The following is a 14329-nucleotide window of genomic DNA, read 5'->3' on the forward strand; positions in this document are numbered from 1 at the left end:
AACATGTATAGTTTACAGTATTGTTAGTGTTAAGCTGAAGAAAATATGAAACAATCTAAAGCATCTTTTACATCTTTTACAGTAATGCATGAGTTATTTTCCCCACAACATATAAACACAGCTTGAGTTAAAATAAATACTTCACATATGATTTATATTATGCATGTGCACTGGCAGATATCCCTGCTAGAAAATAGGTTTTAGAAGTAGAGATAGTGTTTCATGGTGGAATAATGGAGCTGTCACAAACAAACATAAAATACTGATAGAAAAAACAAAACAAAACGTAATATAAAGTTTATAAAAACACAATATCTGGATAAAGATCTGTTTCAAAGTAAAATCCCCTGGTATCAAGAGAGATGTTAGTTTAAGCATTTGTGAAAAAAACATATTTCAAATATTTTACCTCCTAAAAACTACAGAAAGGTGGAGACCGAGATATCAAATTAAGATTTAATGAACCTGCAGGTTTTGTAGGATGTAGAGTAAATTATATACATATTTTAATTAAAAAAAGGTTGAAAGATGAAAGAATAAATGTCTAATTTGTAATCGTATGAACATTTTTAAATAAAGGAATTTAACTTTAATAAATCTGCAAAGGGTGATGATAAGTTAGATGTAGGTATATATATATGTACATTTTTTTAAACAAATAAAAGGATAAACATGTTGTAAGATTACAAATACAAAAGTAAACACAGTCTTAAACCTCACTGCAAAACCTTAAAGGGCAAAACTTGTTTGTGAAACATAATATATATTATTCATAATGATGCGTTGTATTTTCAGAAGTTGTCTTAGGTACATTTGATAAGATAAAACAACACAGTATTTCATGTACACACCTTTTAGTATTTGTATAAAATACGGGTGTGATGACATGCAGGACTGTGGTGAACCAGTAGGTGGTAGTAAAGCTCTGGTTTGTTGCCATTTGCTATTAATGGCGGAAGCGAAGAAGAAAATGGGCCAATCACAAACAGCCAAGCGCTGATGCGGATATCCTGAATCTTTTTACGCATGTTTGTGCACTTTGAGCACTCGGTACCACATTTATATACAGGTTATCAGTGCAGGCCTTAGTGTAATCCGACAATACAGACACACTGTGGTGCAGCCATGTCGTCCAGTGTCGAAACCGCGCTTCGGGCCGTGGAGACGCCGCTGTTCTGGCTCGGAGCTCTGACCGCAGCCTGGCTGTCGTTGTGCTGCGTGAACCGGCTGCTCTCCGGGATCAGGGTGTGGGTGCTGGGCAACGGGAGGCTGGTGTCACCCACCAAACTGGGAAGATGGGCAGGTGAGAAACTGGATGTCAACACACAAACATGGTTTTATGCCATTTAAAGTGTGTTTTTATCACCACTGGATCTTCAATCAGCCCAATTAGGGGAAATAACACAAGCGTTAAGACATCAGTCACCACATTGTTGGTGAACAAATAGTCTAAAAGGGATATGTTACCAGGTTGTTAAAGTGGCAGAATACTATAAATAATAAACCATTAATAATATCTAATGTTTAAACGAGTCTGTAATGTAGAAATCATAGAGTCTGTGTCAGTAATAAGGAGTTAATAAAGAGATGTTGGTCCTGCTGATAGTTTTCTAGCAGGCAGAGGTTTTTTTTTTTTTTTTTTTTTGGGTGGACTCTGTCTAAAACATATTAAAGAACTAGTTAAACAGGCCCAGACACACACACACAGGAGGATTTCAACCAAACCCAGCCCTTGTTTTTTAATCACTTATACCAGAGCAGGAAGTATATGCATAACTAGCAATAGATTAACTACAATCAGAAATAGCTTTATCAAAAAGTGACAATGATATGTAGTAGTTCTTGTGCACATGGGCGTAAACCTGACCCTGAACCTGAACTTGAATAAAGCAATGTCTCGTTTGTGCTACACTAGTCCACGAGATCCAAACCCATACTACCAACATTTAAAAACAACAAATATGTACCAGTAATGAGCAGAGTCAAAATGGAACAATTGGCTGATTGACAAGAATATTATTATATATATATTATTATATATTAATATTCCTTTGTCCATGTTCTATGTCATTATCAGTCGATACCAGATAACGCGTTCTTGAGCAATGACGGCCTGAAACTGAGCTTACGAAACACTGTTAAAATGGTTTTAATTCTCATAGTAATACATTTTTATTAGTTATACTGTAACTTTGATCTTTGTTGGGGCTCTAGAACAGAAAAAAAAATATTTATTTATTTATTTATTTATATACCAGTGAATGTATTTCATACTTGATATGATGCACACTAACTCTGCAGCATACATCTCTCTGATCACATGACCCGGTCTACAGTTCTTTGCTGTTGCACCACGTCACATCTGAGTTGCATAAGTTTCCACTGACTTGCTCATAGTTTAGACAGGCGATTATGAGGCCTCCTGTTTGCTTATTTTACTTGAGCACAGCTTCTTAGTGTAAGCATCAGCAGACCACAGCTGACTGTGGTGTGTGGTGTTTCTGACCAGCAGTAAAGTATGGGCAGAGAATGATCAGCACATTGTCACTGGGGGTAAACTGTAGCCAGTCTTGTGATTGGATTATGGTTCGAGGGGATTATCAAATCAGATTGAATGCTCTCCATCTGGCCATCCTGCTTGCTGACTGAACCTTGAAGTTTGAACAGACAGCTGGTCTTGGTTGAGTGTTGAGTCTGGTGTTCAAGGTTCAGAGGTTCAATTTTTTTCTCCCTGTTCAGTTACACTTGATCCAAAATGTTCAGTAGAACAAATTGGTAGATGTTTAATTTTTCCCAAAACCAAAGTCATTTACATGTATTGAAATTTTTATTTGGACACTTGGCTGTTATAATTTTTATCTAAATTTATGAAATATGAAAAATATATTTTTCAACTCAACTGTAAGTCACAGTCATGTCAGGCTGTTAGTTATCCTCAAAATGTTCTGAGGATGTTAGCTGAAGTTGCCTATGATCTTTTTGTGTGCATCCAAAAATGGAAATGCATCAGATGGGTTTTTATTTTTGGATTACACAATCAAAATGATTCAGAATATGCAATGAGGCAAAGGAGCCCGTTAGCCTCAGCTGTTTCTTTCATTCACAAGTTTTATGCCACTGAAGTGGACTTAATTGAGAGAACGGCCCGATTATATAACAAGACTAAAGCCATTCATAAACGTGTTTCACATGAGACACAGGAACCTCGGGATTCTGGTTCACTGGAGCTGACTTCTCACTTGTGTGTGTGTGTGTGTGTGTGTGTGTGTGTGTGTGTGTGTGTCTGTCTGTGTGTGTGTGTGTGAGAGCCATTTTAGTGGTATCAAAATTTCATCTTCTCGCTCCTTATATTGTAATAAAAATGCATGTTGCACAGCTGCATATTGTACTCATTATGACCTTCGATTTCCAAAACCATGATTTATTATAAAAAACAAACAAACAAACAAACATTTTTTGTTCAAACTTGTCAATCAAATATGTATCAGAGCTTGGATGTTGCTGCATATCCAACATTTACATTACACATACCATAATAATAAATGATCACAAATAGACACAAAATGAGACATAAAAACTAATATAAACTAACAAAAATACTAAGAACAGGCAACAAGATGAAGTATTGAACAATTAAATGATGTCTATCAATTCTAACATCACAGTGGTGGCGCATAGTAGCACTATCACAGAACACCTAGCCAGTCTAACCTACATTTGCACAAGACAGCAGTTCCCAAAATAGACCTTGTTTCATTTGAGTGAAGGGAACATGCACTCAGCTGTAAAAGCTTTTTTTTTTCTGTTCTGACTGCAAAACAGTTTATTCTTAAAACAACTAAAAATAACCCAGCCTATGTTTCCCTCAACGCTGTGCCTGCAGACTCTCCCTCACTCGCCCCTCCTCTTCTGTGTGCTATTTTTAGTTGCCCCCAGGATCCCCCATGTTCGTGTTTGTCATTTTCGCTCCTCTTTCCACCCCCACTCCCTTCTGTTTGGCTCTGCTGCAGCCCTAGAGGATGCTTGGCACCTCAGCATCATCTGTACTCTTGAAGATCACACAAACGGGAGATGGGACAGATGAGTAGAGTAATGGGAGGAATGAATGGCATTGTCAAAATAACACAATATTTGCTTAAAATAAACTTTGTTACTGCTGCAGGGATATTTGTATTAGACATTGCGGCAGCGGCACAATGAAAGCAGCAAAGATCAGGGGCTTCAGTTATCAAAGCATCTGTGGAACAAGTTCTGAATGTGTCTATATGGAAAAGAAAAAAAATGATCAAGGTGGAGCAGAGCACAGCTTCATGCAGTGAAACCTTATACATTTCAAATGTTCAGTACCCGTCTGCTTGTGCATGTATAGATATAGCCAACCACACCCCTCTGAAAAGTCCTAGTGACTTAATTTGAAGAATTATTTTTTTACACAAATGAAGCAGACGAGAAAAACAAATGTGAGAAATAACAGACAGTGAGGTTAAAATATTATCACGCTGTCCTGAGCGAAGTTAACGTATTGACACTGGCTTGAAGTCTTTAGGTTCTGACAGTATAGTGTGTTTTTTCCATTGTGTTATGTATCGCTTGGCAGCAGATCAGAAATATCAAAATAAATGTCAGCGGTGCTCTCATCTTTAATTGTCTTAAGACAGGTTTTCGGATACCTTGCATGTAGCATTTATGGAGTCTAAAAGGGCCACTAGCAGACGCTAGAGGCTGCACTGCTCAATGCTTCCAGCCAGACTGATGTGGTTTGACCCACCTGATGTAGCATTACTAAGACAAGTGCAAAATAGGTGTAAACAGCAATGGGAAGTAAAAAACATAAAATAAGGAGATATAATGACACACACCTGACAGCTAAGTACCCAATAACGACACAAGAATAAGTTGAATAGTTCTCTTTACTTTGGGCTGTGCAGGTTACTCAGGGACATATTGTAATGCTCTGACTCTCCAATCCACTCCCCATCCACTTTTTGTTATATTTATCCAGAGGTGTGATGAATAGTTCCTTCTGAAAGATGGGAATTGCTAAAAATAGGCCCTTGCTGCTGCTGCTGTTTGTGCCAGGCAGTTCCAGGGCATCCTTTCGCTCGACTGCCACTGATGACAGAGAGGACCTCACTTTCCCTCTCTCTCTCTCTTTGTCCTCCTTATTCGCCTCAGCTGCTCTCCATGTACCTTGTTCTGCAGTATATCGCTCTATTCTCACATTTAGCCCTTTACTGTTACTCAGTTTATTTTATGTTTGCTGTCATTGGTGTTTTTGCACTACAGTTTGCGTGATCACTTATCTGTCAATCAGCCTTGACATCACTGGTTTTCTGTGGTGTCCTATAGGTAGTGCCCTTTGTCTGTTCAAATTTGAGGATAACACAAATGTTTCTGCTACTACTGTGGTTTTTCTTTATCGGTGTATGACTATTAACATCGGTTTCTGTCGGTGTTCTGTCTTTATCTCCATTTCCTCCTAAAGGAGATGGAGAAAACAAAGTATGTCTACAGTGAGAAAACCAAAACATTAGTGGCCTCAAATAAAAAAAATCTATTCTTTTTGCCTGAACTCATCCGACACATCAGGGAGGAACAGGAATGCCGACTGTGAGCCACTTCTCATCACCCGACATCGGTGTTTGACCTTATTGATGGCGTTGAGTCTGAATGTAAGCAGATCCAGTTTTCAGTGGAAAACCTTCCCAGAAGAGTTCAGGCTGTTATGGCAGCAGGTTAATGCCCATGACGAAGTCCAACAATCACACATGCGTGTAGTGGGTGGGGGTCCACATACTTTAGGCCATGCAACAGAGAACCTTTGTCAGTAACAAATAGGATTCAGTGTGTAAAGATGTTTGTGTGCTGTGTGTTGCTCGTCTCACTGTTCATTGTGTGAGAGACTTGTATGAATCCCCCCTGATACTTAGTGTAATTTAGTTCCCAGAAATTGAAACTTACTTAGTTTTAAAGAACCATTCAGTTGAGTTTTATGTTGATTAAAACAATCAATGCTTTAATGAAGTTTCCAGTGAATGGGGGGAAGTATATGTCATTTAGAATGTACTTTTGTTGTTTTTATACACTGCCATGCTAATTCAGCCTCTTATTTGTCCTTGTTTCCCTTTTAGTTGTGACTGGAGCCACAGATGGAATTGGGAAGGCTTACGCGGAGGAGGTAGGATTTGCTGTCTTGAGCGACACTGGGTCACAGTGAAACAAGAGGGAGCTGGGTGAAACGCTCACTTCCATCTAATGCCACTAACTGCTTAAAAAACTGATGCACTGGGCTTTCTGAATTTCAAAGTAATGACTTGCATTGCACTTTAATACACTTTTGTTTACATTTTGTATATATGTTTTGTGTATTTGCAGCTTGCTCGCAGAGGCTTTGCCATTGTGCTGATCAGCCGCTCTCAAGAGAAGCTGGATGAAGTTTCCAAGGCGATTGGTTAGTTGTATGCATAGTTATCATTCTTTTTTTTTAATATACAGTGTAAATCATTGAAGATTAATGCCAAGGATTTTTGTACATGAGCTTCATATAAATGTATGTTGGTATGACCAATATAGTTCATGTGTTAGGTATAACAGCTGCTAGACTGCAGTTTAGTCTCAGTGATCCATGCAGCTATACAGCTTCATTTATCCTCAACATGAAATGTTGCAACCGTATTGCACTGCGCGACAGTCCAGCAGGTCTAAATGACTACATGATATTGCATTGAATTGCATGTATTGCACAAGTGATCCTTTATTGAATGGAGACTCAGCAGGACACTTATGCTTTTGGTTATGAGTAAAGCCTCCAGTTGTGAGTGAATCTATCCAATTAAATGAGAGTTGTCCCTGAAGAGAGGGATATCCTCAGTAATGATGAAGGCCTATTTCAGGGTTTAACCTTTTTTTTCTCTCTGCTCTGCTTCTGTACAATGACTGTTTGTTTGTAAGCAGTTTCATTATTTAAAATGATTTTTCACATGTAAGTTTCAGTTTCTGGTATCTCCCCCTGTTTCTTGCCTATACAGTATCTATATACATAGTTAAGTATAGTCTTTATTCATATCTGTACCTTCAGCAAGCAAATGTGGTGTGGAGACCAAGACGATCTCGGCAGACTTCAGCTCTGTTGATATCTACCCCAAGATTGAAGCTGGACTTGCTGGACTGGAGATTGGAGTACTGGGTAAGACGGCAGCATGTGCTGAGGCCACCTTGATAAAATCTTACTATGTTTGGTGAAATAAAAGGCCTTCAGACATCAGGGAATGCTCTGGTATATACACCCTCACAGTTTTTCATGTAATCATTAAGGATAATTTAGCCTGGGATCCTCAGCCCTTTGCTGCCCCCCTTAGACCAGAAAGAGGAATGACACCCTGAATTTCATATTTACAGAAATGCAATCTCCTCATCATCCATTAGTTTGTCAACACAGTGTTGTATCGTGAATGTCACAGTGCTGCTGTTGTTCTCCTGTTAACAGTGAACAATGTTGGAACGTCCTACTCTTACCCTGAATTTTTTCTCAGCGTCCCCAATCTTGAAAGTGTAAGTTGAAGAGTTATTTTTCTGTTACCACAACTGTTTAATATAGTCACAAGATAACATCTCTCATTTGTAGGTTTCAAACATGACCGGATAAAACGATGAGTGACGATGAAGTTGTAGTAATAACTGTCCTGTTTTTGTTTCAGTTCATCGACACCATGGTCAATATTAACATAACGTCTGTATGCCAGGTGAGTGGGATGTTTCTTGAAACATTGATGTATTGAGTCTTTTTAATGTCAAATCAAACTTCCTCACTGCATATATATTTCCCTTCAACTTGATATTTAGCAGAGGCCCCTTTGGCAGTGATTATGGACTCATGTCTGTGTAGATAAATAGATTTGCTTATTGGCGCTGCAGTTTTTGCCAATATTCCTTTGATGAACTGCTCATATTCAGGTGGTTAATTCTTAACATGAACTCTGTAGACACGGACTGTTAAATGTTATTTCTAGCTGCCACATCTTGCTTTTGAGTTAAGTTTGTCCAAGTTGATTCAAATGGCAGAGATTGTTTGAGATCCACTGTCAGGTACTCCCACAGACCAATAAAGACACCCCCCCCACACACACACACACACCACACAGTAACACAATAAGTCACTTCTGTCCCTTTTCGCCATGATCAGCAGCTCCCGAAGCAACAGCTAAAGTCCACCCACTCCCTTATCACTTAATTTATGTCATTCAACATTTCTTTAAACTGCTCCCCCTGCTAGCATTATCATTTCTTTTCACTCTCTGTCTTTCTTTCTAACCACCTCTCCACACACTACCCACACACACGTTCACCAGCGTGGACACACATCTCCACACACATTGTCCACAACCCACACACTTTAATAGACTTCTCTTGTCTAATTCTTTCGCTCTGTTTCTCACTCTCTTTTTCTCTTCACCTTGCCAGATGACACGTCTGGTTTTACCTCGAATGGTGGAGAGGTAAGTCTGTATGATGAGGAAGTGATTTGTTAATATATAGTGAGTACAAACCATCGGTAATTCAGAAAATTGGAACGACATGTTAGAAAGTACACTTGTGCTTGGACGTGGACTAAAAATGAGCAGATGTTCTTAAAATAGACAAAGAGAAGCAAATTAAACAAATGAGTTCATTCATTACTAAGGGAAATTATTCAATCTTACATATTTCTGTGTTGGGCTACATTCAGGTAAGAGTCCACGATGCCTTGCTTTACTTACTACTACTGCTACTGGGGGTCTTCACTATGTAATATTTTCCTTATAACAACCTTATTACAACACAGGTTCTGGGTGCAAACACTGCATTCCAGCATAAGGCCCTTATACCATCTGTAAAACATGGTGCTGGCAGTATTTTGACTTGCGCTAGCTTTGCTGCTCTGGATCAACACGGCCCTAAACACACAAGATGTTCTACCAAAGTCTAAGTCCAGTACCAAAGTCCTGTTGTGGAAAGACCTAAAGCAGGCAGCTAGTGTAAGGAAGTCAACATCCCTGAGTCGAAGCTGTTCTTCAAGTAGGAAATGACTAAAATCTCTCTGAGCAGATGTGCAGGGCTGATATTATTGGAAATATTTAGTTGTTTGTTTTTAGTCATTGCTCGTTAAGAGTTGTCATTGTTTTTGTTTTTGTACAAGTTATTTGTGCAAAAGGAGGTCGGAGCAGTTATTGAAGGCACTGTTTGACATACTACACGCCACACACAAATGTATTATAATTGGCGATTTCTTTTTACAGTAAATGGATAATAAATAGATAAGTATTATCATTTTTGTCTCATTTGTCTAGTTTAGTCGTCTTTATATAGTTTTAGGATTTTTGTGACAACAAAATTACATGTTAAGTCATATTTCCGGAAAATTAGAATAAAGCTCTATAGAATTCAGTCTTTTGAAGTACCACTATGAATCTGTATTACAGCCAATTTATACAATTTCCTGATACTTCTGAATTATTGCAGCTGAATAAAATTAAGTCTGAAAGCCTCCACTTGCTTGACTATCATAAACTGTACACATGCCAAAATATTTTTATTCTCAAAATACACTCCTGCTGGAATGTAGATTAAATATTGTACAAAAACAGCACAGACTGGAGAAAAATATCATCAGGCTGTAAATATTGTGTTATCGGTGTTGCTGTATCTTTGATCTCGCCCTCGTGCTTCTTTGATGCACATGTAATAATACAGCTAATAATATTAATAATAATACTTCATGCTGGGATAGATTTTATACATGTCCTGTGTTTCCAGGAAGAAGGGGGCCATCCTCAACATCTCATCGGCCAGTGGCATGTACCCTGTTCCCCTTCTCACCGTCTACTCCGCCTCCAAGGTAATTAAAATGTTCAGTTTATAAAGTGTTATCTGTGTAAACTCATCAGATCATCAGGAATGGTTTATATTTCTCCATGAGGTGTTCCAGGTGGAGAAATCCGTCTTTGTTCTCATGTTTTATGTCTGTCCAGTCCTTCAACATTGAGACAAAATGTAACTACAGATAATGATGGTTGTCAGTTCAACGTTTTATTAGATGTAGGGATAAAGGGAGGAAGTGTCTTTGTTCATATTTTGCTGTTTTAATTGTTGAATATAAATAAGTCTGTGACTAACTCATGTCCCGAGGTAGTGTACCAATTAAAAATGTTTATAGGAGCATGTGGTGTCATAATGTTTTATAATCATCTCGTGTGAGATTGTTAGCTTAAAAACAGCCTGCTGTTCCCAGTTTCAGCCGATTAGTTTAATGCCATCTTAAAACTGGAGCGTGTTTACCTACTAAATCCCGGTTTCTGCAGTAGAAGTTTAAAAGTGTGTTTAAGAATCCAATCTTTAGTTTAAGAGTGAATTTAATGATAATCTCACTTCATCACAGCTGTCAGTATTATGAAACTGCATTACGTCTCTTCTGACCTCTTTTTTTGCGAAGATTTCCTGTGTTGTTTTTTTTTGTTCTTATTCTTTTGAGAATTTAATCTTCTCTCATTTGTCCTCTCATCCTTTTCTTGGTGAAACTTTGGTTTTGGACTTAATCACCTGCCTTTATTTTGTGTATAGGCATTCGTGGACTTCTTCTCATGTGGACTGCAAGCTGAATACAGGAGCAAAGGCATCATCATCCAGGTAAACTGTGAGCCAACCATAGTTGTTCCGTTACATAACCACTCAGTTGTAATGAAGCTGACGGTTCAAAACTGAGTTTAAAAATGCAAAGGCTCATCACACAGTCTATCTTAACCGAGGTGAAGTTCGACATGTTATGTACAGTGACCACTGTGTTTCTCTACATTCTCTAGAGTGTTCTGCCATTTTTCGTCACAACCAAGCTTAGTAAAATTCGACGGGCTACGCTGGACACCCCCACTCCAGAGCGCTATGTTGCAGCTGAGCTCAACACTGTGGGGCTACAGACTCAGACCAACGGATATCTGCCTCATGCTATTATGGTAAGTCTATATATATATAATATGGGGAACCAAAGATAAAGAGTGTAATGGAAGTAGATCATTATGATTTCACAGAAAGTAATTGTTAATTTCAGTTTGATTGATAAATGTTAAGAAATCATTGTCAAATATTTAGCCTTCACCCAAAATGAAGCTGTAGTAGAGAAGTAACTAGCTATAGCTAACAGTGTGGTGGTGAGCAGTAACCAGAGACTTGAACTATTTTGTAATTTGTGTGTGTGCAATAAACTGACCACTGAGAATGACTCAAGATCTGCTGAAAGTGCCTCAGCCAGCCTTAAAAATCACTCCAATTGTTCCTCTGTGCATTGTATTCCATTTACATAATCGGCATGAACAATTGAAATGTACCTGGAGTATTTGGCACTGAAAGGCAGTAAAAGGTAGGAGTGATTTCATTCCAACACAACTGGCTCCTCCGTAGCAGTAATAGATGTGGTGCAGTGTAACACACACAGGGAAAACTGAGAGTCGTGTTAGTCGAAGTCTGTCATGGCAACAGCACAGATACCTCATCAGGCTGCAATTTCACTATTTACACAAGAGCCTCCTACCAGCTCACCGCCATTCACTGAATTAATGTTGTGTCAACAGTTGCTAAAGCATTTGTCAAAAGTTAAACATCCTTTGTAATAATAGAGTGGGATGCTCCTCTACCTTGCTCTATTGTCTGCATCCTAACACTGTAATTACTCCGTAGAGACACAAACATCAAAAATGAGGCGGAAACATAAACCTGGTTCACACTTCCAGAGGTCACCGAGAACAGTGCTCATTTTGTGTTTTCAGTCGCTTCATGTTGTGAATATCAATGATCATGTTTATTGATGTACATATAAATAACAACACCATCCATTGCTGCATGCCGATGGTCAATAAATCATATTCAGCATAAACAAGTCTGGATCTGTGCAGTCAACAGTTTGTGTGGAGATAATATAATCTCATCACAGATATTTCCTGCCATGAGCTCCTGTATTTCACTTAACAACAAGCTTTGGAGAAGAAGTGTCTGTAATTATCTCCTAATCCCTCAGTTGTGCAGTACAGCTCTGCCAGTTTCTCAGCGAAAATCCACTATTCACTGATTTCTACTTCAGACTGATAAAAAAGCAGCAATCTGCAGCCTTCTGCGGACTCAGTAATTACAACCCGCTGTATGTTCTGTCTGTTGTAGTTCATTTTTTCATGGTATAAGAATCATAAAAAAAAAAAAAAAACTAAAGGGAGGAGCTCATATTCAATCAAGTGTGGTCACAGTTTTGAACTTTCACCAACATGTCATGAATTTGTTCAGAGATTCTCAGTTCTACTCTATGATTGATACATGATACATGTTTGCTAGGTGTGATACTGTACTGTGACTTCATTTGGGATGAGCACAGGCATTAAACATTAAAATTGCTCGAATTATCTGTTGCACGAACTCGCTCGCCACGATTGTTGCTTCTGTGGGTTGGAAATTAGTAATGAATGCTAATCTGTTCTTTGTAAATGCCACCAGCTGATCATGTAATTTCCCTCTGTAGGGCTGGGTGACTACAGCTCTGCTCCCTGCCAAGACCCTCAACAGCTACATGATGGGGATGGGTTTGTCCCAGCGCGCTCGTTACCTCAAGAAGCAGAAGCAAGGATAGATGGATACATGGGCAGTGGCCGGGAGCTGCGGCAACAGACAGAGGGGACCAGCTGTGTTAACAACTCGTCTGACTAACATTGTCATCACGCACGCAAGAAGAGAAAGAGAAAATCTGACAGTTTCTGGGCATCATCTCAGTTTCTCTCCCTCTGATGCTCCCAGCCTTAGATGATGTAAGGCGCTAACTGGCTACATGTATTCAATTTAAGCATGTGTGGAAAAATACAAATTGGTGCTCTCTGTCGAGTGATCAGCTTTAATGAGTCAAATACCAATAACATGGAAACTAAACCAACTCCCAAAACTGACCATCTGCCTGCAAAACATAATCAGAACTCCAGCCTACATAGTGGAAGGAGTTTGAGCCTCCTGTTATTATGTGGACTTTAGCAGAACACTGGAGGTAGTTCTTACTTAGGAACACTTTCTAAAGCACTTAAGCAACTAACATCTAGAAGGCAGAAGTTTCGTCCATTTCCATTGTGATTATAACAGTTTCCTTAATTCTTTGTGGATTTTTTTAAGAGGAGTTTCAAAGCACGCAGATTTGCACCTTTCTTTAAAGAACCAGCGCAAAATCATTGGAAAGTATCCTTCTTTCAATAAAGATAAATAATCATTACATTTAATCTGTAACTAATGCTGTAGAAGAATAGCCAACACACACGCACACACACAGAGAAGCTGAGGTAGAATGTTAAAATGTGTGTTTTGTTTACATATTAAATGTATTGTTTGATTTAAAATCAATTACTGTAGCTGTTTGATAGTTTGTGTCCTAAAATCCCTCTAAATTATCTTGACTAACTGAGTGGTTTGCTTGCATGTACGTTTATGTTACTGCCTACATCTATATTAACTCTAATCTTTACACCTGTGTTGTGGGATTTAATGTTAAACCAAACCAAAAATGTACGCGTCAGACCAAGCAGTGGAACGATGTAAAATCCTTCACATTTCTTTGGCTTTGCCATTTCAAAACGACAAGTATGTTGAGTCAGTGTGTTCGTTCAGCAGATCAGTAGCAGCCTCACATTTCATTTGTCCTGGCTCAGAGATCCCATTTAAGTTTCATACTGTATTAATTCCCATGATAATTGTGTTCCTTTAAACATTCCACTCATGCTAACCTTTTAGTGCAGCAGCTGGGGACTAACTTCAGTTCTAACGCTAGTGGTTTTTTCAAGTGTAGTCGCACAATGTGTGATGTCTGGGATGAAAGCAGAGCACCTGGATATCGTGATGTACTAACCACAGGAAACTGTATTACACTAGTTCTTTCAGCCGTCAATAAAAATGTGTTTCCAATAACTTCTGTCTGCTTTCGCTCCCTGTGGTCACTTGTGTTTTATATCCCATGGTTCTAAGATATAAGGGACAGATTTAGATATATAAATATATAAACATTCCAGTTTTAATGTCTAATTCTATAAAATAAGAATGAGCTTGAAGTCGGACATGCCAATTGTCAGTCTCCATCACACACCACCACACCATCATTCACTTCAAAAACTCCACAGACTTCTAAGTAATGCCCACTTTATATTCTGTCCTATCGTAGCCTATCAATCAGCTCACATAACTTGAGCGATTTTTCACAGTCCATACAAATGTGTTGCTTTTTCATGTGTAGCCTCTTCCCTCCCAAACATCGCTGTCCGGTTCCCATGCCAACAGTTTCTGG

General features: G+C 38.7%; 1 protein-coding gene across 1 annotated transcript; it reads left to right on the forward strand.

Annotated features, from left to right (window-relative positions):
* Nucleotides 1–1000: 1000 nt before the first annotated feature.
* On the forward strand, nt 1001–13956 carry hsd17b12b (hydroxysteroid (17-beta) dehydrogenase 12b). Its single transcript, XM_026378863.1, has 11 exons — nt 1001–1303; nt 6132–6178; nt 6376–6451; nt 7079–7186; nt 7487–7551; nt 7698–7742; nt 8461–8495; nt 9793–9874; nt 10597–10662; nt 10836–10985; nt 12536–13956. Exons 1-11 carry the CDS (start codon nt 1126–1128, stop codon nt 12641–12643), a joined length of 960 nt encoding a protein of 319 aa, XP_026234648.1. The 5' UTR covers nt 1001–1125; the 3' UTR covers nt 12644–13956.
* Nucleotides 13957–14329: the final 373 nt, after the last annotated feature.

The sequence above is a fragment of the Anabas testudineus genome, chromosome 3, assembly GCF_900324465.2.
Source record: "Anabas testudineus chromosome 3, fAnaTes1.2, whole genome shotgun sequence".
In the NCBI taxonomy this organism is placed as follows: Eukaryota; Metazoa; Chordata; class Actinopteri; order Anabantiformes; family Anabantidae; genus Anabas; species Anabas testudineus.